The sequence below is a fragment of the Muscardinus avellanarius genome (assembly GCF_963383645.1).
Source record: "Muscardinus avellanarius genome assembly, chromosome: 4".
NCBI lineage: Eukaryota > Metazoa > Chordata > Mammalia > Rodentia > Gliridae > Muscardinus > Muscardinus avellanarius.
The window spans coordinates 67,510,834-67,536,233 of record NC_137789.1 but is presented as its reverse complement, the minus strand read 5'-3'; the positions used below and the strand labels follow the sequence as shown (position 1 = coordinate 67,536,233).

At 48.1% G+C, this 25,400-nt stretch overlaps 1 protein-coding gene across 1 annotated transcript in view; it reads right to left on the bottom strand.

Annotated features, from left to right (window-relative positions):
- SLCO5A1 (solute carrier organic anion transporter family member 5A1) overlaps positions 1-25,400 on the bottom strand; it is a gene marked incomplete at both ends in the record, with an annotated part of 169,378 nt that overhangs the window by 11,732 nt on the left and 132,246 nt on the right. The window contains one exon of the mRNA XM_080694766.1: positions 10,731-10,929. Coding sequence (XP_080550892.1) covers positions 10,731-10,929 — 199 coding nt within the window. The remainder of the gene's footprint in view (positions 1-10,730; positions 10,930-25,400) is intronic.

Sequence of the window (25,400 nt, the reverse complement as noted above, 5' to 3'; positions counted from 1 at the left end):
ATGCCATGCCAAGGTTATTACTGTTGCTACTTAGAAGTTACTCAGCATTTTCTATTAACAGTATATGTTGCTTTCATCTGCAACAACCACAGATTCCAAACACCTCTGTAAGAGTATATCCACTCCAGAGGAAGGACTTAAAGAAAACATCACCAGAGGCTGAAAACACACCAACTACAGCAAGACAAGAGCTTTCCCGAGTTCAGGAAGCCGGGACACAGTCCCAGAGCATTTTTGAGTATGTTTGATTTTCCTATGGATCATGATGTCTGATATAAAGAATCAATAAAAATGAAGAACTCTAAAGAAAATTCAGGCAAAATAAATAAATAAATAAATAAAAACAGCAATTGCAGGAAATGGGCACCCACAAGAAGTTACTAGGAAAAGGTGATCAGGGAGCTGCGATATGGCTCGTCCTCTACACTGTGCTGATTTTTTAAAAGAAATCATTTTTTAAATATTTTTATTGGTGCATTGTAATCATACATCACATTGGAATACAAGACTTGAGAGGATATACAAGCACACTTCACCCAATTAGCCCTCATCCAGTCCCCATCCCATTCCCTCAATCCCATGCTTGATTGGTGATTAACTTTGATACATTTGTTTACGTACCTCCTGAGTTTTAAAGAAGTTCCATCCTCCCCTATTCCATACCCTCTGATTGGTCACCTTAATTGCTTTGCTATAGGGCCCTTTCTACAACTCGACCTCCTCCTGTTACCCCTTTCCTCCTAGTTTTTGCTAATTAGGGGAAGCATCATGTTTTTATTTTCTGTGATATTTCTCTGTGCATGCCACATTGCAAGTTCCGATCTCACTCTTGACGGCCCAGTAGTGGCCTGGCCACCCGGAGGACTCTGATCCCGACCTCGCTGGCTCAGGCACTGGCCTTGCCTCATGGGAGGCCCCGATTCTGGCTTCGCTGGCCCCCACATCGGCCTAACCCCTCGGCTGGCTCCGATCCCGGTCTCAGAGGCCCCAGCACCGGCCTTGCCTCAAGGCAGGCTCCGATCCCAGCCTCACTGACCCTGGCACCGACCTAACCCCTCGGCAGGCTCCTATCCTGGCCTCAGAGGCCCCAGCACCGGCCTTGCCTCACGGCAGGCTCCGATCCCAGCCTTGCTGGCCCCGGCACCGGAAAAGAAATCATTTTTTAAGAAGAACATTTTATTTGATCGGCATTCACTCTCCAGAAAACAAACTGAATTCTAATAACATTACAAGTGTTTAAACCTAATAAACACTAAGTAAGCTCTCACTCACCAGAAACAAACCCATGATGGGAACACAAAACACACAAGTGCTACTCCTGCTACTCATTGTACATGCACTTGTCCTTGTGCGAAGGGCCTTGCACCATCCTTCCAATAAGGAAAGCACAGGTGGCCAGATTCGTGAATCGATGTAAGAATTCAAAGAATTCAAGTGAGGCACAGGGCCTCATTAGCAAACACCTTATACCTTCATGGTCCAAACTGCTATCCTGAGAGTCACACATAATAATATCTTACTATAAAAAATCACAGAATTATAGATAGAGAAATGGAATGGGCTTCTGAGATGAGTTAGTAATCTTGATCATTTTAAAGACTAGGGGATTCTATGAGACATAACAATGTGTTCCACAATCACTGTAACTCCAAGAAAATCTAGGGAGACAACAAAAAAGAGTAAGTAGAAAAAATAACAGCTGTGTTTCCGAATCTTTATTAATTCAATCATTTAAGGATTAATTTTTAATTAAATTCATATATAACAACAGATTATTGTTTAATTAAGTAAAAAACAAATCTCTGTTGTGAGGCCATTACAGCTGGGTATGTGTGGGCAGTTTACCTCAAAACACACACAGACCAGGAATTGTGTCCCACCTCCCTACCCCAAGACCTAAAGACCATTTGGATATCTCTATCTAGTATACATCTTTTAATCTTTATAATTACACAAGGCTTTTCCTAACCTTTCTGCCTTCTCTTAAGTTTGTCTCTGTTAAAAAATACCACAATTAAGAATCCACACATACTATGCCCAAGTCACACGGATTAAAGGAATATGACTCACATGGCCAAAACCCTTGAGCAAAATATACTAATCAATTAGAAAAACTGATCTCATAATCAATCATAAAAGTCATTCTCATAATTTTTTAATCTGTATCGATTTATCTCAGTACTCAAGAAAATTTCAATTAGGACTTTTCTTTCAATTCTACTTCAGTTCTGGGCTTCATAGTAGAATCCTTCATTGGATGTATAGAGGTACGTAACATCAGGTTTACACTTATTATCATCCTGATAATCATCATTGTTACTTAAAGCTAACATTAGCAAAGCCCTATTTTACTCCCTGCACTGTGCACTGAGATCTCTGCACCTAATACCTCATTTGTTCCTCATAAGAATTATTATCATTATTACTGCTGATAAGAAGATGAAATTGAGGATTTGAGAGGGCAGGTGCTGCCCAAAGTCGCACTCCTACACATCTCCATGTGCGTCCCCTTAAACTACCTCGGCAGTTTGGGTAATTCCATAGTTTTGCTTTCCCTTCTGCTCCCTTCTTCCTAGAGAAAGTCCTGATACAGTTTTTCTAACACTCATCTTTCAGTGATCCTGAGTATAAGGCACGAAAGGACCTGGGCTCAGTTCCATCTCCACAATTCACAAGACCTATGAACTTTAGATCTTACATTTTTAAAATAGAGATCAGAATGTGTCTCTCACCTAGCTGTTGGGGGATTTGATAAGCAAACTTACATCCAGTGCCCAGAACTGCACCTAGGACATGACAGGCTCTATCTACATGTGGCAGAAGCATTCATGGGTAGAAATAACACAGTCACGAACACGGGGAATGCAAAAGCCCCATTACGTTTTTCTTTTCCAAAAGGAAGAGGTAATTTTCTAATTTATTCCTACAGAGAATCATGAAGAAAGAAGTACACTGAGGTCATGTGCTCATTTCTCTATTCAGTAGCTGCAATACCTTGGGTCAGATCTTTTGAGCGGTGACTATCGTAGATCCCTCCTGGCTGCACAGAACCCGTGACACAGAGCTTTACTAAGGGGAGTACTGTCATGAAGGTGGCAATTACCATTCCCAGTTGTTATTTTTACTGTGAAAGCTTCCATCAACTTTGTGACCAAAAATTTTACCATCTCTTTCACTCTCTCTTGTTCTCTTCTCTCTTATCCCCCCCACCTCTCTCTGGTTGAGGAGGTTGTTCTGGGGATTAAACCCAGAAACATATTACCTCCAAGCTGCATCTCTAGCCCAATTTTATTTATTTGGAAACTGGGTCTCACTAGATTCCTGAGAGCCTCGCTAAATTGCCAAGGCTGGCTTTGAACCTGCAATCCTCCTGTCTCAGCCTCCCAAGTATTAAGATTGCAAGTGTGTACCACCATGCCCAGCTCCTATAAACCATCTCTTTAAGTAAAAAATTGTTTTTTGTTTTTTGTTTTTTTGACTGGGGCATTCTACCTAGGGGCATTCTACCTCTGAGCTATACCCCTCTTTTATTTTTTATTTTTAAACAGGATCTCACTAATCTGCTGAGGCTGGCCTTGAACCTGTGATCCTCCTGTCTCAGCTTCCTAAATACTGGGACTGCAAATGTGCACCACTGTGCCTGGCTAGATACAGAATTACTTTTAATAAAATTCTGTGTTCCTCATGTAGTGTTTCAAAATATCTTTATTATTAAAATAATCCATATTTAATAATAAAAATATAAAAAGGACTAACAAATTTGAAAAATACAAAATGACTAAAAAAATTAAAAGTCATGCATGATGATACCATCAGGGATATCCACTGTCATAGTTTAGTCATAGTTTAGTATATTTCCCTCTCATCTTTCAATACACATATTTATTGTTAATCAAGATTATATGGAAAGAGCTGGGCATGGTGGTGAACTCTTGTAATCCCAGCATTTGAGAGGCTGAGACAGGAGGATCACGGTTCGTAGACAGCCTCAGCTACTACTTAGTGAGGCCCTTTGCAACTCAGTGAGACCCTGTTTCAAAATAAAGAATAAAAAATAGGGCTAAGCATATAACTTGGAAGTAGAATGCCCCTGGGTTCCATCCCCGGTACTATACACACAAAAAAAGATTATATGGAGAATTTTAAATTCTATTTTACTTTCTGCTCACATTACATGATGCACCTTTCCTACCAACTTTGCTAATATAGGGCTATGGATTGGTAAATTTGGTCTTGAGTTTTGAGTTTTTTGGGTGCTTTTGAAATAAACAGGCTTATTTGTTTTAAAAAGATATTATGTATTTGTTTTAAAAAGATATTATATGCTTTTGCAGACTTCATACTAATTTGTTTAGAACAATTATAAAATTTAAAACTGAATAGAACAAAAATTTACTTTTTTTGCCTTTTTTGGTGGTACTGGGGATGGAACCTAGGGGCCTTGTACCACCGGGCTACACTCTCAGACATATTTTATATTTTTATTTGGAAACAGGGTCTCTTAAGCCTGCCAAGGCTGGTTTTGAACCTGCGCGATCCTCCTGTCTCAGCCTTCCAAGCGCGGGGATTACAAGCGTGCGCCACCACACCCGGCTTCCTCATCTTTTATATCCTCTCCATAATCCTAAAACAAAGCAAAATAATTTTTGTATCTCCAAGTAGAACCCAAAATAGGTGAAATCAGATACTCATAGGTAGAAGTATAAAATTATTAAACTAAGTTTATTAATAAAAGTACCTAGGCTAATCAAAAAATTGATATTCCTAAGGTCCTTGAAGCAAACTTTTCCCCCTTGAATTTTTATAATTTCCCTTAAAATTAGTACTATCCATAACATTTATAATAAAGATTTGGAAAAATGTGAAAAGACTTAAATAGTGAGAAAAATAACTTCAGGAGATTAAGTAGTCCAGGAGACTGCATTGTGGATATGAGTGGTTAAATCAGAAAATTTAGGAGCAATCTAGCTAAAAATGTTCATCACCTGGGAAGGCTGGCCCCCTGTCTAAACACACCGCAGTGCGTGAAGACAACACCAGGTGTGGTGGAAAAGAAGCCGCCAGGCACCTGTGCGAAGCCGAGGCCAAGAACGCATCAACAAACAGTCTCGATTTAACTTCTACCGTCTGAGGACTCTGGGGCAAACTAGCCCTGCAGAGGAAATTCTTAATCCCTGAGCCTTTGGAGCTGAGTGGGACTGGTGGGTCATTCTGTCTAAGATCACAGTCCCAAACAGAAAGTTGCCATTTCCCATCATTCTGCAGCTCAAGAAAGCCTCCCAGAAAAGTTTTGGCCCAGTTGCTGAAGTTAGCTGAACCAGAAAACAGTATGAAGACGATGGGATGGATTTTATTTTAAATTCAAAGAGACGACACTAGACAAATGGCTGGAACTCTGATGTGATTTATAGCATGACACAGTGCTATTCAGAAACTGCACAGACATCAGGTCGAACCCGAGTGTAGACATTACTTGAAGAAAAGTTGGTGTGAGGAGCAGTAACTCACATTGTGCAATGCACCGCTACACAGTAGGACTCCAGCTGCAGTTTCTCTAGTCAACGGCCGCTCTTTCCACCACAAGAGGAGCGGGCAAAATTATAAAATGTAATTCATTAGCCACATGAGAGGATAGGAAATACGTTCCCAGCTTGGCATGGGGATGCACTGTAATCCCAATATCTGGGAGGCTGAAACATGAGGACCGCAGGTTCAAAGCCAGCCTCAGAAACTTAGTGAGACACTCATCAACTTTGTGAGAACCTATTTCAAAATAAAAAATGAAAAGGGTTGGGGGTGTAGCTCAGAGGTAGAACACCCTTGTGTTCAACTCCCAGTGTCCCCCCACATTTCCTAATTAAACCGCAGAGAAATTATGGGTGCTGGTGATATAAATATTTGCATTGGAAATGAGCTCAAGATGTTGGCAAAGTTCATCTTTCATAATAAAACCTCATCATATTCTCAAATCAGGAGTTTCTTTTTTTAATTTTTTTTTGTTTCATCTCGGGGCACGGTGTTACACACCTGTATATCCAGCACCTGGGAGGCTGAGATAGAAAGATAACAGGTTTGAGGCCAGTATGCTGTAATTTAGTGAGACTCTATTTCAAAATAAAATAGAGCTGGGTTGTAGCTCGGAGGCAGAATCCCTCTGGGTTCAATCCTCAGTACTACTCAATTTTTCTTTATTTTGTTTAATTGTGGTTAAAACACTTAACAGGAGATCTACCCGCTTTAGAAATTTTTAAAACTTTTTTTCTCTTTGATCTGGGGATTGAACCCAAGGGCTCACCACTGCACTATATCCCCAGCTCACCACTTAAATTCTTTAGAGGACAAGACAGTATTGCTGCTTCTAGGTACAGTGTTGTTCAACAGGTCGCTAGAGCTTATTCATTTCACTTGACTATATCTTTATGTCTAGCAATTGTTAACTGCCCATGTCCCTCCACCGTACCTGGTAACCACCATTCCACTCTCTGAATTTCACTATTTTAGATACTGCATGTAAGTAGAATCAAACAGTATTTGTCTTTCTGTGACTGACTTATTTTACTTAGCAGAATGTCCTCAAGGTTTATCCATGTTGTTGCAAATTGCAGAATTTCTTTATCTGTTTTGTTTTTGTGTGTGTAGTACTGGAGATTGAACCCAGGGACACTGTACCTCCGATCTACACCAAAGTGCCAATCACCAGCCCTGAGTCAAACAAGTATCTAGCAAAGATTCCTCTCTTGACTGCTGCCCCGTTCATTTTCCCCTTTATTGACTTCATAAGAGGGAAAGAAAAAAAAACCACAACAACCAAATGCAAGTTCCAAAAATCATGCCGAACATGAAAAAGTTTCTACCAGAGAGGCAGTCACATACTGTTGAGCAGGTTGGACACTGCCAAAGAGAATCCAGCCAAGGGAGCCAAATGACACATAGCCCATTCTTCTTCCCTCTCTAAAAGTGGCATGTCTGTGAGGCTGCGCCTCTCAGAACTGTCTAATGCATTCTCCAACCATCTTCCTAGAACTAGTTGAAGAGCCAGAGAAATTGTCCGTGGAAATGAGGTTTTTCTTTTGCTAATTCATAAACTTTGTTGAGGTCAGTCTATACATGCTAGAACAACTGGGTCCTTGTGCAGGCTCCAGCAGTCTTTATCAGTGTGCTTTTTTTGGTGGGGTGGCGGATGATTTCAGTCCAATGAGAAGAGATGTACCATAGTCATGGATTTAGAAAATTAAGATAGATTTTTTTTTTTTTTTTTTTTTGGTGGTACTGGGGTTCCTGGAAGCCCTTCTACCTCCGGGCTACACTCCCAGACCTATTTTTACATTTTTTTTTTTTATTTGGAAACAGGGTCTCCTAAGCCAGCACGCGGGGCTGGCTTTGAACCTGCGTGATCCTCCTGTCTCTGCCTCCCAAGCGCGGGGATTACAAGCGTGTGCCACCACGCCCGGCTAAGATAGATGTTTTAACCAGGTTTTTAGTAGATTTGGCAGCACTGTATGAGTAGTATCTCCAAGTGGAGATTTCATGCCTAGTATTCATTCATGTTTTACAGAAAGAAAAAAAGAACAGAGTTACTTTGCATTTCATAGGGAGAAAATATAGACAAGTAAGGAACTTTTTCAGCACATTCTAAGTGCTGAGCTATGTACTAATACACATGAGACTCTTCTCTTAAATAATCCTAATCAAAATTATAAATATTTGCTTAAAATATTGGAATGATTCAAGGTAGATGTAAAAAATGAGGGGAGGAGATATTGATTCTTCGTTTTAAATTCTTCTGCATTATTTTAATTTTTCCACTATATGTACTTTAGCTATGCTCATAAGCAGGAGAGATTGACATGATCACCAGTTTTACATATGAGAGAACCAAGACATAGCAATATTAAGTAGCTTTTCTGCAAGGTGACGACAACTAGAAAGTGAGGGAGACATCATTTGAAAATAATAATTAGATAAAAGACTCTGAGGGGAGGGAAGTTCGGAGATTGCGTTCTTGGTAACTGTTTTCTCACTAACATGTAATTTTTGTTCACTAAGCAAAATAAAATAATGTTAAAATAAAAAACTTTTAAAAGAGCCATCATCATGGGGTTGGAGAAGAAAGCTGACCAGGGCTGAGTAAATGGATTGCTCAGCAGAGATGAGGGCCTGCTAAGATTGGAACTCATAAATTCGTAATGGAGCCAATCAGCACGATTATATAATTTTCCCCAGTCGTCCTGGGAGAGGCTAGAAATGGTTGATTAAGGATTGGCAAGACAGATGTGTGAAGCAAGAGCTTTCAAATTTTTGAGGGGACTTGCAGCTCCCAATCAGGTAAGAGGCTGAGTCTGTCTTCCATCCCTTCTGAGAACACAATTAAAAGTAGAGTCATATTTAAAGAAATACAGACATACAGTGCAGAGAAATGGGAAAATGACTTCAGACCTCATGCAAACAGCGAGTGGACAGGCATGAGTTCACATGCCAAGGGCAGGTGCTGCCTTAGGAGAGAGGCAGGAGCCTGCCCAAGGGACCTCACAGGTTCTGAGCTCAAAGTCAGCAGGGGCCGTGCGGGTAAGGAGTGCGGTGTGCAGGGGACAGTAGACCTCCCTGGAATTCCCTGGGGATCTGAAGGACAAAAGCCAGTGGCCCTTCCATGGCTCCAACTCAGGGCCCAAGGAGAAACTTAAGCTAAGCTTCTACTCCAGTCGCAAACAGCCCCCTTCTGCCTCCTCCTCCGTCTCACTCCTGTATTTGGGATGGAGGAGAAAAGGAATGTAACCTAACAGATGCAGACGGAATGCTGTCTGCCTACAAAGCCCAGAATAAACAAGTAGAAAAACTGACCCCTACAACCACATGATAAAATGTAAGGCAAGAAAACACAGTTAAAGTTTTCTAATTATGTGCACAGAGGGATCCAAGAAGATACCACTCTCTGAAACAACTTCAAGGTGCTATGAAAAGGAAACACTCAGAATTCAACAACAGTTTATCCTTCAAGGAGAAAAACGTATACAAAGAATAGAAGATAACACCAGTTATGGTGGTACTGACCTTTAATCCTAGTATTTGGAAGGATGAGACAGGAGGATATCAAGTTCGAGGCCTCAGCAACCTAGCAAGACCCTCTTTCAAAGTAAAAAGGGCTGGGGGTGTGGCCCCTGGATTCAATCCCCAGCACAAAGAAGAAGAGGAAGAAGAAGAAGAGAAGGAGAAAGTAGAGAGGGAGGAGGAGGAGAGAACAGGTTTGGAAAAAGCTCTCATAGCAAAAGACAAAAATATATGAAATACTTAGAAAATAATTAAATGCATAGGCAACCAAACCATGAGTTCCAACATCTAAGAAAAATTTTCCTGGAGAACACAGGGAAAATGAAGAAGTAAGAATGAATGAAGTCATAGTAGAAGAAAAATGTTCCAAGGTTACAAAAAATATTTATGTTTTAAATTAAAAGGGTTCAGAAAGTGTCTGGCATAATGAATGAACAAAATCCTGTGGAGACATTCATCTCTCCATCCATCCCTGCAATAAAAGGCATGCATTGCTTTAGCCAACAGGGACTTTATGGAGACTGGTACAGTAACTGGCCGCAAGGAGCTTCTAGAGTCAGACCATAGGGCCAGACAAATAATTAAAGAAGATAGTTTCGGCCACTGTCAACATGCTATTGCGATAAAGGAACTTGGAAAGAACAACAGGATCAACAGTGAAGAGCAGCAGCCAGAGACAGGGCAGAGAGGGAAAGCGTCTCAGAGCAGGTGCACTGCTGATTGATGAACACCTGGTCCATGTGGTCTGACCCTTGATTTCTGTCATCTATAGAATTAGGAAAGGAACAAGCTGGGCGTGGTGGAGCGCGCTCATAATCCCAGCATTTGGGAAGCTGAGACAGGAGGATCGCGGTTAGCGGACAGCCTCTGCTACTTAGTGAAGCCCTTTGTGACTCAGTGAGACCCAGTTTCAAAATAAAGAATAAAAAAATAATAGGGCAGGGGTGTAGCTCGGAGGTAGAATGACCCTGGGTCCCATCTCCAGTACCGCAAAGAGAAAAAAGAAAAAACTTAGGAAGAGAAGAGCACCTGCCCATAGGGCGGCGGTGAGGATGGACGAGCTAATATCTGCAGAGCACTCAGAAGATGCTGGGCACGCCTAGGGTCAGCGTAAGGGTCAGCTATGCTTCCTGATTTCATTATTGACACAGAAAGATCTACAATCTATATTGTTACATAAGAACACAGTGCAGAAAAGTAGGTATAGAATGCTACATGTTGGATATAAAATGGGGAAGACTGAAAATACATAGTCATAGTTTCTTGTATAAATAAGCCCTGAAAGGACACACGATAAATGAATAAAGGTAGCTGGGCATGCTGGCTCATGCCTGTAATCCCAGTACCTGGGAGGCTGAGACAGAAGATCACAGGTTCAAGGCCAGCTTCAGAAACTTAGCGAGACTGTTTCAAATAAAAAATAAAATAGGGCTGGAAGTGTAGCTCGGAGGTAGAATATCACTGGGTTTAACCCATAGCATAAAAAAATAAAGTGATATAGAGGTCATTTTGTGAGTATCAAAAGGGACAGGGATAAGGTAAGATCATGACTTCTGTCCTCTAGTGGCCCCACTTGTAGAGAGAGGGTGCTCATGGAGAACAGCTGGGAGGGAGGGGCAGAGATTGGCCCCAGATGTGCAGACACTTGGACTGTGCTGACAGGCGTGGCTCTGCAGGGCACTTACCCTGTGGTGTACGGGATGTTGATGCCTCCTAGATTAATACTTTCACATCCAACAATAAATAGGGTTGAAAAGCACAGCAAGGACACGCCACTGCAGATCATCGCCAGCTTTGCAGATTCTCTTGCTCCAAGTTTCAATTTCTTTATAATGTAGCCTCCCAGGACAATCCCAACGCCAGCACTGGGAACGATGATGACACCTGAAGAGAAGAAAGGAGAGGGTTCGTATGAACTTGTGTTAACTGTTACGTGAGTGTCTTTTCTGGTTATTCTGCTTCTGCTTGTTCCCCAGTACTAAGGTAAAGAATTAGAAATCACTGGAATCATTAAGTGTTCAGTGTGAGATTTGATAGTATTTTTCAACACATACAATCGACAAAGGATTCATATCAAGGTAGTATAAAAAAAACTCTTACAAAACAATAAAATGAAGACAAACAACCCATTCAAAAAATTGAGCCAAACTTGAATAGATCCTTTACCAAAGAAAAAAACTCATATGACCAATAAACCCCTGAAAGGTAGGTACCTTATGACTAAGAGAGAAAGACAGACTCAAGCCACAATGAAGTATCACTACATACCAATCATTCTGGTAAAAGTTTTAAGTCCTACAATACCACATATTTTGGCAAAAAAAGAGTGTTTAGAACACTCAATGTTGGGATATAAATATTGACATCTACTTTGAAAAATAGCTTGGCATTATCTGGCAGAAGAGATACACCTCTGTAACAGGCAATTCCTTTCCTGAACCAATTTCCTGAAGTAATCCATGCACGTGGGTACCAAAAGAAGTGTTCAAGATTTGTGAAGCATCAGGAGCCCCAAAATGGAAATGGATCAAATGTCTATCTGGGCATGATGGTGCTCACCTGTAATCCTCACACTTGGGAGGTGAAGACAGGAGGATTGCAGGTTGGAGGCCAGCTTCAGCAACTTAGCAAGATACTGTTTCAAAAGAAATACAAAAAAGGTCTGGGAGTGTAGCTCAGAAGTAGAATGCCCCTGGGTCAAATTCCCAGTACAAAGAAAATGTCTATGAACAGATACATCATATGTAGTACAGCCAAATAATGAAGTACTACTATATAGCAATAGAAAGGAAAAAATGTAGCTACATAGAAAATGGGAATGAATCTTGCAAAAAGTGCATACAACATGTTTACAGTCGCATATAGTTTAAGAACCAATACAGCCAGGCGTGGTGGCACACGCTTGTAATCCCCACGCTTGGGAGGCGTAGACAGGAGGATCACACTGGTTTGAAGCCAGCTTTGCTGGCTTAAGAAACCCTATTTTCGGCCGGGCGTGGTGGCACACACTTGTAATCCCCGCGCTTGGGAGGCAGAGACAGGAGGATCGCGCAGGTTCAAAGCCAGTCGCGCGTGCTGGCTTAGGAGACCCTGTTTCCACATTTTAAAAAAATGTAAAAATAGGTCTGGGAGTGTAGCCTGGAGGTAGAAGGGCTTCCAGGAACCCCAGTTAAAAAAAGAAAAAGAAAAAGAAAGAAAGAATAAAGAAACCCTGTTTCCAAATAAAAATATAAAATAGATCTGGGAGTGTAGCCTGGAGGTAGAAGGGTTTCCAGGAATTCTAGAACCACCAAAAAAAAAAAAAAAAAAAAACAACAACAACAATACAACTGACTGATAGCATTTGTAAGTGCTTATGGAGATTAATACAACTATGAAGAAAATCCAGGAGGTGATTGCCATAAAATCTAAGATAGTGGGGGGGGGATGAGTAATATCAGGAAAGAAGGGGCTCCTTTGATACTGAAAATACCCCACTCTATAATCTGGGTGATACTACTATGGCCTGAATGTATCTCCCCCAAACTCCTCTGTTTAAATCCTAACTCTGATGTGATGCCTTAGGAAGTTGGGCCTTGGGAGGTGACAAGATCATGAGGGTGGAGGCCACAAGAATGGGATTCATGCTCTAAAAAAAGAGACCCATGAATAAACCCGCCTTGTTTACAAGCCCCGTCTATGATAAACTGTTATAGCAGACCCAACAAACTAAAACAAGTGTCTTCTTCATATTCATTCCTCATCTCAAGTTTTGGCTAATGCACTTCTGATGTGTTAGAGTTCACAGTGGAAAAAAAAAAGAAGAGTCGTGGTGCCTGCCTCCAAGAACTTTACAATCTAAAAGAGAAACACACAGGTGAATAGTTCATTAGAATGCAATGAAACAGTTCTAGGAAGTGCAGGGATGACAGGGGAAGAGGACACGGAAGATGCAGGAGGCTTCTCAGCAGACCACAGATAGACCGCCCAATCCACCAGCACAGACACAACATCCCATGTGAAGAAAATACGAGCAGAGAGGCAGGAGATGACAGAACTGGGGGCTAGAAGCAGCCCAGCTATTGGAATACAAGCTTTTGGGAGGGGTGGGACCTGGAGAAGAAAGATTAGGGAGGGGGAAACTATTAGGAGACAAGGAAAAGAAGTTCAGATCATAACTCTGGACAGTGGGAGGCCACTGGAGAATTCTGAGCTGGATCAGATAGGATGGGAATTGTGTGTTACGAACATCATCCTTGAAGTGAGATGCAGGAGCCTAGATCTGGTGAAAACTGGAGTCAGAGAAGTGGCCAGGAGGGTAACTGCAAGCCTCCTGTTGAGCAATAGCAAGGCTCTGGCACCAGCAGCACCATCAATTAGAGAATGAGGCTAGGGAGAGGGCAAAGACTAGAATCTGACACCCAGATAAGATAGGGCCCCAGAAAATGAGGGTGGGCATATGGGAAACAGCCCGGTGGTCTCCACTGCAGACATGTTGAGTATAAAGGGCCAGTGGACCTCCCAAGTGGGAATGCCCACACCGTCACACTTGTGGGCTATAGGCTCCAGGAAAACTGAGATGAATTTCTGGTGGAGATGGGATGTTCCTAGATGGTACCAAGTGAGGAATGAAGAGGACCAGTGTTAACGGGGCATCGTAAAAGGTGAGCCCACAAGAGGAGTTGAAAAGAAGGAGCCACCGAGGCAAGAGGAAACCTAGAAAGGAGAAAGGCTGTCAGGGGCTCTCAATTCACAAAGTAGCCATGAAATTGCAAACAAGCTTCTGGAATTCCCCCAGCCAGATGGATTTCTTCAGCATGGAGATGCCTGCCTTCCACGTGAGAATGAAGATCCCCATCTGTTAGCACATACAGTGCCTAGCATCTGAGAGACTGAATCTGTGGAAACTGCCATTACAACTGTGCCATCGAAAACCAAGAAGAGAGCGCTTCGGGAAGAAAATGGACAACGGTGTCAAATGCCTCGGAGAACCCCATGGGAAAGAGAAATGAAACCATCCTGTCCCTGCAGACCTTGGCGAGGGCAGTTTTAAGGGTGTCTCCAAGGAGGAAGCCGGGCTGTGGTGCACGGAGTAGTCAGTGTCAAGGATGGGAAATCAGGTTGCTCTTTCTGTAACCTCAGCTGTAGGGGGAAGGAGGGAAGTGGGTCTAGGATAAGACTGGAGCCAAGGTGGTCTTGGGGCTCAAGTTCTACCTGTTGAGATGCAGGGGGACTTAAGCATATCTATAGACTAAGGAAAATAAAAAGGAGCAAGAGGAGAATGTGGAGGAGAAAGACAGCTAATGCCAAGGCAAGATCCCTGAGAAGTCACGTCTTGGCTAACCCAGAAGGCCCCTGAGCCCTGCAGAAAGCTTCGTCTAGGCCAGGACAGGGGCACGTCGAGAGGGGCAGCAGCTCCACCCATGCTAGCTTTTCTGTTCAGTTATTTTTCTATTAATTTGGAAGCATAATATAATACATGCTGTAATAAAAACATTGGAAAAGCAGAAACGCATGAAGGAACAAAAATCTACCGCTTATATCCTGGCATATTTCATTACAACCTTTTTTCTTCCTTTAGAAAATTGATAACATGATGTGGTTTTCATTTCAGCTTTGATTTGCAGGGCAGGGAGTGTGTAAAGTTGAAAACAAAGTCAACTCTTAGAGGGAAGGAAGACTGAGAGTTTTCCACGTGGCCAAGGGTTGACTTAACCATACAGGGAGAGTAAAGTGATAACTAAACAGGAACGTGTAACAGGCTTGGCATGTGGAGGGGGCTGCAGTTCACATGATATTAGACACCAGGAGTCTGCAGCTGTGTCACCAAGCACCACTGGGCAGCTTGTTCAAGGCAAGTTCAACAGTCCACGTGAAAGCCAAGGAGGAGAGCAGAGTAAGCAGAAGTCGGTTTTGCCTGATAACCAGTGCTGGTTTTGTGATCCTCATCCGAGTCCTATAAAATCATTAATGGTATATTTACAGTGAAGAAACTGAAGGCTCCGGGCAAGGACTTGACAGATATTGCAGAGAGAGAGAAAGGAAGAGAAAAGCAATCCAGCCCAACACTCTGTCCACAGTAGTACAGCTGCCCTTACAGCCACCAGGGCTAGGAATCTTAAGTAAACTTATCCAAGCTCTGGAATAAAAGAAGCAGATTAATAAAGCATCCCCCTCATTAAGGAAAAGCATGCATGTGAATAGAGAGGAGAAACTTTATCTTCAGAATGAAAATGGTCCATTAGCGAAATTCCTATTTCCACTGAACAGTGTGTGGAGGGGCAGGTACTGTGCTATGGCTCCAGGATAAAAACAACAACCACAAAAGAATCCTCACACTCAAAATGGAGCCAGAGTCATAATAGAGAGAGAGAGAGAGAGAGAGAGAGAGAGAGAGAGAGAGAGAGAGAGAGAGAGAGAGAGAGAATTTGTTTAACTCCCTGGTCTTCAGCTGTTAAAAACACAACAATTGTCATCAGTAAATAGGAGGGTCCATCAAACAGAATGAAGACCCATTCATTTTCTCCTGGTGCCTCATCATCTAACTCTCACTGCACCAAAACAGGAAGCCTGATCATTCCTTCCTGCTCATCCTTAGACTCTCAGATCTCCAGCATGACTGAGACTCGGATGTTTGCTTGGGGGATTTTAGGTGTTCTGAGGTGGGCAGGCAAGATTGGTGTTGGAGAGCAAGAGGCTCTGCCTTCTCACTACCCTCTCTCAAAGTCTCAGCTCCAGGTAAAGTCGTGAAGTCACATGGGTTTCTCCACCGCCACGTTACCACCTAGGCCTCCGGACACCCCACTCCCTGTATGAGGATGAAGGAAATACCAAAGACGGCCCTCCCAGCAGAAGTTACAAGCCTGCTTCTGGCCCTACTGGAGTTTAATTTCACATCCCTGGCTAGCTCCTCCTTCCTCTCCCCCTCTCTCCAGGCCCCAGAGATCCAGCACTCGTTCCCATGGCCTCTGCTCCTCTGAGCCTCCAGCCTCTGCACTGACTCCACCCCTTTCCCACCCACAGGAGAATGGCTCTGCAGTCAGGACGATCACAGACCAGTCTCAGCAACTTTGTGAGACCGTTTCAAAATAAAATCAAGTCGGGTGCGGTAGCACATGCCTGTAATTCCAGTACTTGAGAGCCTGAGATAGGAGGACAGCCATGGGCTGGGAGTGTAGCTCAGAGGTGAAATGCCCCAGAGTTCCATCCCCAGAACGGCATGGAAGGAGTGAGGGAGGGAGGGAATGAGGGAGGGCAGGTCAGATCTGCCAACTACAAGCTGCATGCCCCTGGGCAAGTTACTAAGCATCTCCAGGGCTCAGATTTTCCTCCTTTGTAAAATGATAACTGCACCAAAGTCATAGGATCATTAGGGGTTGAGACATATGAAGAGCTTAGAACATGCCTAACCCGTGGCATACACTCAGCAGACGCTGAGGATCACCAGCATCGTTTTAACAAGCATGAACAGGGTTATCACCTGCCTAATATCAATGAGTTTAACATCTACACAGCTATTTTAGAATTATACAATTATCCAAGTTTGTATATGCTATTTAATCTATGGAGTGGATTTAAGGAAACTGTTAGTAGCCCAACATGAACTTCTATGTCTTTAATACATAAAATTTTGATACTTAACTATAATGACTTCTTAAACATATAACACTGTGTTAGATATTTAGCTACCTGTGTACACATTTGAATCCAAAGAATTCTCTGCCGAGTTAAATGCTAACAGAGCAGAAGATTCTGCCTTTTCTGTAAAAGGTCTGGGTATCCACTGCAGCTGGAATACCTGCTTATCCTTTTATCTCTTCATTTATCCAAGAAAATTGACAAATTAATTGTCGTGCTTTCTTTTTTTTTTTTTTTTTTCAGGTTAATGTTACGTTTCACTTTATTTTTTTTTTCTTGCCAATATTTATTTTTTTTAATTAATTTATTTTTTAAATTGGTGCATTGTAGTCATATATCAATCACATTGGAGTACAAGACTTGAGAGGATATACAAGCACACATCATCCAATTAGCCCTCCTCCAGCCCCCGTCCCATTCCCTCCCCCTCCCTCCATCCCACACTTCTTTGGTGATTTACCTTGATACATTTGTTTATGTACCTCCTGCATTTTAAAGAGGCTCCGTCCTCCAGTATTACATACCCTCTGATTGATCACATTAGTTGCTTCACTATAGGGCCCTTTCTATAGCTCAACCTCTTCCTGTTGCCCTTTTCCTCCTAGTTATTGCTGATTAAGAGAAGCGTCTGATTTATATTTTCTGCGATATTTCTCTGTGCATGCTGTGTTGCAAGTACCAATCCCACTCTTGATGGTCCCAGTAGTGGCCTGGCTACTCAGTGGACTGATCCGGACCTCGCTGGCTCACGCAGCGGCCTTGCCTCATGGGAGGACCCAGTTCTGGTCTCGCTGGCCCCTGAACCGGTCAAACCCCTAAGCTGGCTTTGGTCCCGACCTTGGAGGCCGCAGGAGTGAACTTGCCTCACGCCAGGCTCCGATGCTGGCCATTGACCCCTGCACCGGTCTAACCCCTTGGCAGGATTCCAATCCCGGCCTCGGAGGCCCCAACACTGGTAATGCCTCACGGCAGGCTCCAATGCCGGCCTCACTGGCCCCAGCACCGGCCTAACCCCTCGACAGGCTCTTATCCTGGCCTCGGAGGCCCCAGTACCGGCCTTGCCTCACGGCAGGCTCCGATGCCGGCCTCGCTGGCCCCAGAGCCGGCCTAACCCCTCGGCAGGCTCTTATCCTGGCCTCGGAGGCCCCAGTACCGGCCTTGCCTCAAGGCAGGCTCCGATGCCGGCCTCGCTGGCCCCAGCAGCGGCCTAACCCCTCGGCAGGCTCCGATCCCGGCCTCGGAGGCTCCAGCACTGGTCATGCCTCAAGGCAGGCTCCGATGCCGGCCTCGCTGGCCCCAGCACCGGCCTAACCCCTTGGCAGGCTCTTATCCTGGCCTCGGAGGCCCCAGTACTGGCCTTGCCTCACGGCAGGCTCCGATGCCGGCCTCGCTGGCCCCAGCACCGGCCTAACCCCTCGGCATGCTCCGATCCCGGCCTCGGAGGCCCCAGCACTGGTCATGCCTCACGGCAGGCTCCGCCGCCGGCCTCGTTGGCCCCAGCACCGGCCTAACCCCTCGGCAAGCTCTTATCCTGGCCTCGGAGGCCCCAGTACCGGCCTTGCCTCACGGCAGGCTCCGATGCCGGCCTCGCTGGCCCCAGCACCGGCCTAACCCCTCGGCAGGCTCTTGTCCTGGCCTCGGAGGCCCCAGTACCGGCCTTGCCTCACGGCAGGCTCCGATGCCGGCCTCGCTGGCCCCAGCAGCGGCCTAACCCCTCGGCAGGCTCCGATCCCGGCCTCGGAGGCCCCAGCACTGGTCATGCCTCAAGGCAGGCTCCGAAGCCGGCCTCGCTGGCCCCAGCACCGGCCTAACCCCTTGGCAGGCTCTTATCCTGGCCTCGGAGGCCCCAGTACTGGCCTTGCCTCAAGGCAGGCTCCGATGCCGGCCTCGCTGGCCCCAGCACCGGCCTAACCCCTCGGCATGCTCCGATCCCGGCCTCGGAGGCCCCAGCACTGGTCATGCCTCACGGCAGGCTCCGCTGCCGGCCTCGTTGGCCCCAGCACCGGCCTAACCCCTCGGCAAGCTCTTATCCTGGCCTCGGAGGCCCCAGTACCGGCCTTGTCTCACGGCAGGCTCCGATGCCGGCCTCGCTGGCCCCAGCACCGGCCTAACCCCTCGGCAGGCTCTTATCCTGGCCTAGAGGCCCCAGTACCGGCCTTGCCTCAAGGCAGGCTCCGATGCCGGCCTCACTGGCCCCAGCACTGGCCTAACCCCTCGGCAGGCTCTTATCCTGGCCTCGGAGGCCCCAGTACCGGCCTTGCCTCACGGCAGGCTCCGATGCCGGCCTCGCTGGCCCCAGCACTGGCCTAACCCCTCGGCATGCTCCGATCCCGGCCTCGGAGGCCCCAGGACTGGTCATGCCTCACGGCAGGCTCCGCTGCCGGCCTCGTTGGCCCCAGCACCGGCCTAACCCCTCGGCAAGCTCTTATCCTGGCCTCGGAGGCCCCAGTACCGGCCTTGCCTCACGGCAGGCTCCGATGCCGGCCTCGCTGGCCCCAGCAGCGGCCTAACCCCTCGGCAGGCTCCGATCCCGGCCTCGGAGGCCCCAGCACTGGTCATGCCTCAAGGCAGGCTCCGATGCCGGCCTCGCTGGCCCCAGCACCGGCCTAACCCCTTGGCAGGCTCTTATCCTGGCCTCGGAGGCCCCATACTGGCCTTGCCTCACGGCAGGCTCCGATGCCGGCCTCGCTGGCCCCAGCACCGGCCTAACCCCTCGGCATGCTCCGATCCCGGCCTCGGAGGCCCCAGCACTGGTCATGCCTCACGGCAGGCTCCGCTGCCGGCCTCGTTGGCCCCAGCACCGGCCTAACCCCTCGGCAAGCTCTTATCCTGGCCTCGGAGGCCCCAGTACCGGCCTTGCCTCAAGGCAGGCTCCGATGCCGGCCTCGCTGGCCCCAGCAGCGGCCTAACCCCTCGGCAGGCTCCGATCCCGGCCTCGGAGGCTCCAGCACTGGTCATGCCTCAAGGCAGGCTCCGATGCCGGCCTCGCTGGCCCCAGCACCGGCCTAACCCCTTGGCAGGCTCTTATCCTGGCCTCGGAGGCCCCAGTACTGGCCTTGCCTCAAGGCAGGCTCCGATGCCGGCCTCGCTGGCCCCAGCACCGGCCTAACCCCTCGGCATGCTCCGATCCCGGCCTCGGAGGCCCCAGCACTGGTCATGCCTCACGGCAGGCTCCGCTGCCGGCCTCGTTGGCCCCAGCACCGGCCTAACCCCTCGGCAAGCTCTTATCCTGGCCTCGGAGGCCCCAGTACCGGCCTTGCCTCACGGCAGGCTCCGATGCCGGCCTCGCTGGCCCCAGCACCGGCCTAACCCCTCGGCAGGCTCTTATCCTGGCCTAGAGGCCCCAGTACCGGCCTTGCCTCAAGGCAGGCTCCGATGCCGGCCTCGCTGGCCCCAGCAGCGGCCTAATCCCTCGGCAGGCTCCAATCCCAGCCTCGGAGGCCCCAGCACTGGTCATGTCTCAAGGCAGGATCCGATGCCGGCCTCGCTGGCCCCAGCACCGGCCTAGCCCCTTGGCAGGCTCTTATCCTGGCCTCGGAGGCCCCAGTACCGGCCTTGCCTCACGGCAGGCTCCGATGCCGGTCTCGCTGGCCCCAGCACCGGCCTAACCCCTCGGCATGCTCCGATCCCGGCCTTGGAGGCCCCAGCACTGGTCATGCCTCACGGCAGGCTCCGCTGCCGGCCTCGTTGGCCCCAGCCCCGGCCTAACCCCTCGGCAAGCTCTATCCTGGCCTCGGAGGCCCCAGTACCGGCCTTGCCTCACAGCAGGCTCCGATGCCGGCCTCGCTGGCCCCAGCACCGGCCTAACCCCTCGGCAGGCTCTTATCCTGGCCTCAAGGCCCCAGTACCGGCCTTGCCTCAAGGCAGGCTCCGATGCCGGCCTCGCTGGCCCCAGCACCGGCCTAACCCCTCAGCAGGCTCTTATCCTGGCCTCGGAGGCCCCAGTACCGGCCTTGCCTCATGGCAGGCTCCGATGCCGGCCTCACTGGCCCCAGCAGCGGCCTAACCCCTCGGCAGGCTTCGATCCCGGCCTCAGAGGCCCCAGTACCGGCCTTGCCTCAAGGCAGGCTCCGATGCCTGCCTCGCTGGCCCCAGCACCGGCCTAACCCCTCGGCAGGCTCCGATCCCAGCCTCGGAGGCCCCAGCACTGGTCATGCCTCAAGGCAGACTCCGATGCTGGCCTCGCTGGCCCCAGCACCGGCCTAACCCCTCGGCAGGCTCTTGTCCTGGCCTCGGAGGCCCCAGTACCGGCCTTGCCTCAAGGCAGGCTCCGATGCCGGCCTCGCTGGCCCCAGCACCGGCCTAACCCCTCAGCAGGCTCTTATCCTGGCCTCGGAGGCCCCAGCACCGGCCTAACCCCTCGGCAGGCTCTTATCCTGGCCTCAGAGGCCCAAGTACCGGCCTTGCCTCATGGCAGGCTCTGATGCCAGGCTCGCTGGCCCCAGCACCGGCCTAACCCCTCAGCAGGCTCCGGTCCCGTCCTTGGGGGCCCCAACACTGGCCTTGCCTCACGGCAGGCTCCGATGCCGGCCTCGCTGACCCCAGCACCGGCCTAACCCCTCAGCAAGTTCCGGACCCGACCTCGGAGGCCCTAGCACAAGCCTTGCATCATGGCAGGCTCCAATGCCGGCCTCGCTGGCCCCAGCATCGGTCTAACCCCTCTGCAGGTTCCAATCCCGGCCACGGAGGCCTCAGTAGTGGCCCTGCCTCACAGCAAGCTCCGATGTCGGCCACTGGCCCCGGCGCCCGCCTAACCCCTCAGCAGGTTCCGATCACTGTCTCTGTGGTTAGTATTTCAAAGGTTCCAGCTGTAATGTATCAGATCTCTGCCTCCCCCGAATATTGGCCACTGGCATTGCCACTGCCTCCACCGTTTCAAATCCTTCCCAGGCTCTTTTTCCACTCTGAATGTTGTCCAGTGTTCCTAAGCATGCGTGATGGTAGCATTCGACATTTGGTGTAATTTCTCCAAAAAAATAAAGTTGGTAAGATCCGGTTTCTGCTTCTCCTGAATACAAGTCTCTACCACCATCGCGAAGAACTCTTTCAACACCGCATTTCTCCTTGGTCTCCGCTAAACTCTCTCCTTATATGTGATGTCTGAGATTCTTAACAATATAGAGAAATAGCAGTCCTCTTTCACGGCGAATTTTTCCATAAGTTCCAGTGCATTTAGATAAGTTTTGTCTGCATCTCCAGTGTCCTGGCATCCATAACGGCTTTCTTACCACCTCTCCGATATTTTTCTTTATCTTTTTCTGTTCTGGGCCCGGTTTCTCCAGGGGTCTGGCGTGCTACTCGCAGTTCGGCTGGGACCCAGAGTCCCGCGATCCGGGCCCCAGCTGGCGTGCCCTGTGCTCGACCCCCGCCCAGAACCCAGCGTCTTACTGGGCCTTGTTTCTCCAGGGGTCTGGCGTGCTACTCGCAGTTCGGCCTGGGGCCCAGAGTCCCGCGACCCGGGCCCCATCTGGCGTGCCCAGCCCGCGACCCCTGCCCAGAACCCAGCGTCTTACTGGGTCTGGTTTCTCCAGGGGTCTGGCGTGCTACGCGCAGTTCGGCAGGGGCCCAGAGTCCCGCGACCCGGGCCCCATTAGGCGTGCCCCGCCCGCGACCCCCGCCCAGAACCCAGCGTCTTACTGGGCCTGGTTTCTCCAGGGGTCTGGCGTGCTACGCGCAGTTCGGCCCGGGGCCCAGGGTCCCGCGACCCAGGCCCCGGCTTTTGTGCGCCGCGCGCGACCCCTGCCCAGAACCCAGCGTCTTACTGGGCCTGGTTTCTCCAGGGATCTGGGGTGCTACTCGCAGTTCTGCCTGGGGCCCAGAGTCCCGCGACCCGGGCCCCATCTGGCGTGCCCAGCCCGGGAACCCCGCCCAGAACCCAGCGTCTTACTGGGTCCGGTTTCTCCAGGGGTCTGGCGTGCTACGCGCAGTTCGGCAGGGGCCCAGAGTCCCGCGACCCGGGCCCCATTAGGCGTGCCCCGCCCGCGACCCCCGCCCAGAACCCAGCGTCTTACTGGGCCTGGTTTCTCCAGGGGTCTGGCGTGCTACGCGCAGTTCGGCCCGGGGCCCAGGGTCCCGCGACCCAGGCCCCGGCTTTTGTGCGCCGCGCGCGACCCCTGCCCAGAACCCAGCGTCTTACTGGGCCTGGTTTCTCCAGGGATCTGGGGTGCTACTCGCAGTTCTGCCTGGGGCCCAGAGTCCCGCGACCCGGGCCCCATCTGGCGTGCCCAGCCCGGGACCCCCGCCCAGAACCCAGCGTCTTACTGGGTCCGGTTTCTCCAGGGGTCTGGCGTGCTACGCGCAGTTCGGCAGGGGCCCAGAGTCCCGCGACCCGGGCCCCATTAGGCGTGCCCCGCCCGCGACCCCCGCCCAGAATCCAGCGTCTTACTGGGCCTGGTTTCTCCAGGGGTCTGGCGTGCTACGCGCAGTTCGGCCCGGGGCCCCTGTCGTGCTTCCTTTTTTCGATGTCAAGCACCATTATCTCGTAACATTGGGTTTTATAACTTTATTCTGGGTCAAAATATCCCTTGCCCTTGTAATGCTATGGGTACATGGAATCCAAATGTCTTTATGAAAAAGATAGCCATTTAATTTCCAAATATTTAAGCTGCTGGATGAACTTTTCCTTTTTACTCCAATTTCTGTCAAATATGTAGACATCACCTGTATTGTAAGTAGCACATAAAATGCACCAGAGCTTAACACATGACTGGGAGCAAAATAAAACCTTGAGCTGAAGGAGAGGAAGATAAATTTAGACAACTCACTCAGTATCAAAAATGTTATAGGCTCTGAGAGGCTGAGATAGGAGGATCACAGGTTCAAGTCCGGCCTCAGAAACTTAACAAGACCCTGTCTCAAAACAAAAAATAAAAAGGGGTGGGCTCTAGTTTGAAGATAAAATGCCTATAAATTCTATTCCCAGCCCCAGCCCCCCTAAAGAATGCTGGAGGCTCAGGAAACGTCAATGGTGCTGTTGTTACAATTGCTAAGAACGACAGTTTGCTTTCATGGGCCCCAGGGCTGGGCCTGCCATCACACCTGCCACCATCTACTGTGTTTACTTCTCCATCTTTCTGGCAGGTTCTTGAACATCAAAGTGACCTTCCCGTTTGTCTGGTATGTGCCCGGGCCTAGTAAATATATGGATGAATGAACAAATTTTTAATTTAGAATTTATTACATAAAATCTTCAGGTGATTTACTCAGTCATTCCAGTTTTCAATTACTCCTTACACTAGTCTATCTTTCATTTTATAAATATAAAAATCTGTGAACTCATTTCAAGCTAAAAATAACTTACTCAAATCAGTTTAAAACTGACAGGTATTAAATATTTAGATTTGTGCCTAAAGAAAAAGAAACCTGACTTTGACCAAAATTCTGAATTAGCTGGCCATCCATCAAAGGTAACAAGTGAGTGAGCATAGCCGGGCCCGTCACACCTCACACCTCTTCCTAACAGGAAATCGGTGCTGCAGAATGTCGCGCCACAGTGGTGATCTAGGCGAATGCAGAGGGGTCCTCAGAATCTCAGCCATCCTCACGCTCTTGGATCCAGATTCACTGCCTCCATTTTTCTGCAGATGACATAATTTTGTCCTTCTCTATGGCTGAATAAAATTCTTTTGTGTGTATCTAGCACAGTTTTGTAACAGGTTCAAAGCCAGCCTTGGCTACTGAGTGAGGCTCTCAGCAACTTAGTGAGACCCCGTTTCCAAATAAAATATAAAATAGGTCCGGGAGTATAGCCCGGAGGTAGAAAGCCCCAGGGTTCCACTCCCAGTACCACCAAATAAATAAATAAATAGAAAAAATAGACAAGATAGTAAGTGTACCTTCTCACAAACTATATAAATCTACAAAAAAAAAAAAAGAAACAAGATGTGCCTTTACTTTTCATATATCTCAATCTCATTGCTGTAAAAAAGCTTCAGGAATCCCTTCACAAACAACGGACTGGGTCTGTCAGTAGAATTAATGTATGGTAACATTTGTCTTAGAATTTGGTGGCTGTTTTAAGACAAAGGACAATCTCTTTCTTTAAATCCATAATATTTCATATTATAACTTTAAGCCAAATTGGACTTTAGGTTGGGAAAGGCAGCCTGAGAGAGTAGAGCTGACCAGCACGCATCATAGACCTGAAGACAAGCTCAGAGGGACCGTGAAGTAATTATAGGAGGCTTATTGAAAAATTCTGCTGGCAGAGTAGCTAGCCTAACACAGGGCTATCACAGATCACCTGTCTCAAGTTCTCCCCCCTGGAGCCTCTGTCCTGGGCCTCGGCTTCCTATCAAGCACCCTGTGATGGCCGAAGAGTGACTCAGATGGGTATAGCCTGCAACGAACCCTTAGAGAAGGCTCTGAAATTTCTAGCACGACTTCAATTAAAAGATTAATGAAAGGCTTTCATAGGCATTACACTTCTAAAAATTTCAGCCTCCATGCCTGCAGCCTGGAGATATCTCCACAAAGCCCAGATTTTACTTCTCTTTGGCCTGACGGATCTCATTCGCCCAGAATAACACTGTCTCCAATGCTGGGCCAACACAGGGAGACACTGCAGGAGAGAAATATGAGAAGCCCAATCTTGAAAACTCAACATCTTGGGAGCACTGAAAAAAAAAGCTAATAAAAAGGAACACTCAACAGAGAAAACAGCTGCGCTTTTCATTTCAGGTGTCTGCCCAGTTCCGGCTGAAATAATGCATAAGCACAAATGCCAAGCCGTGTCATGG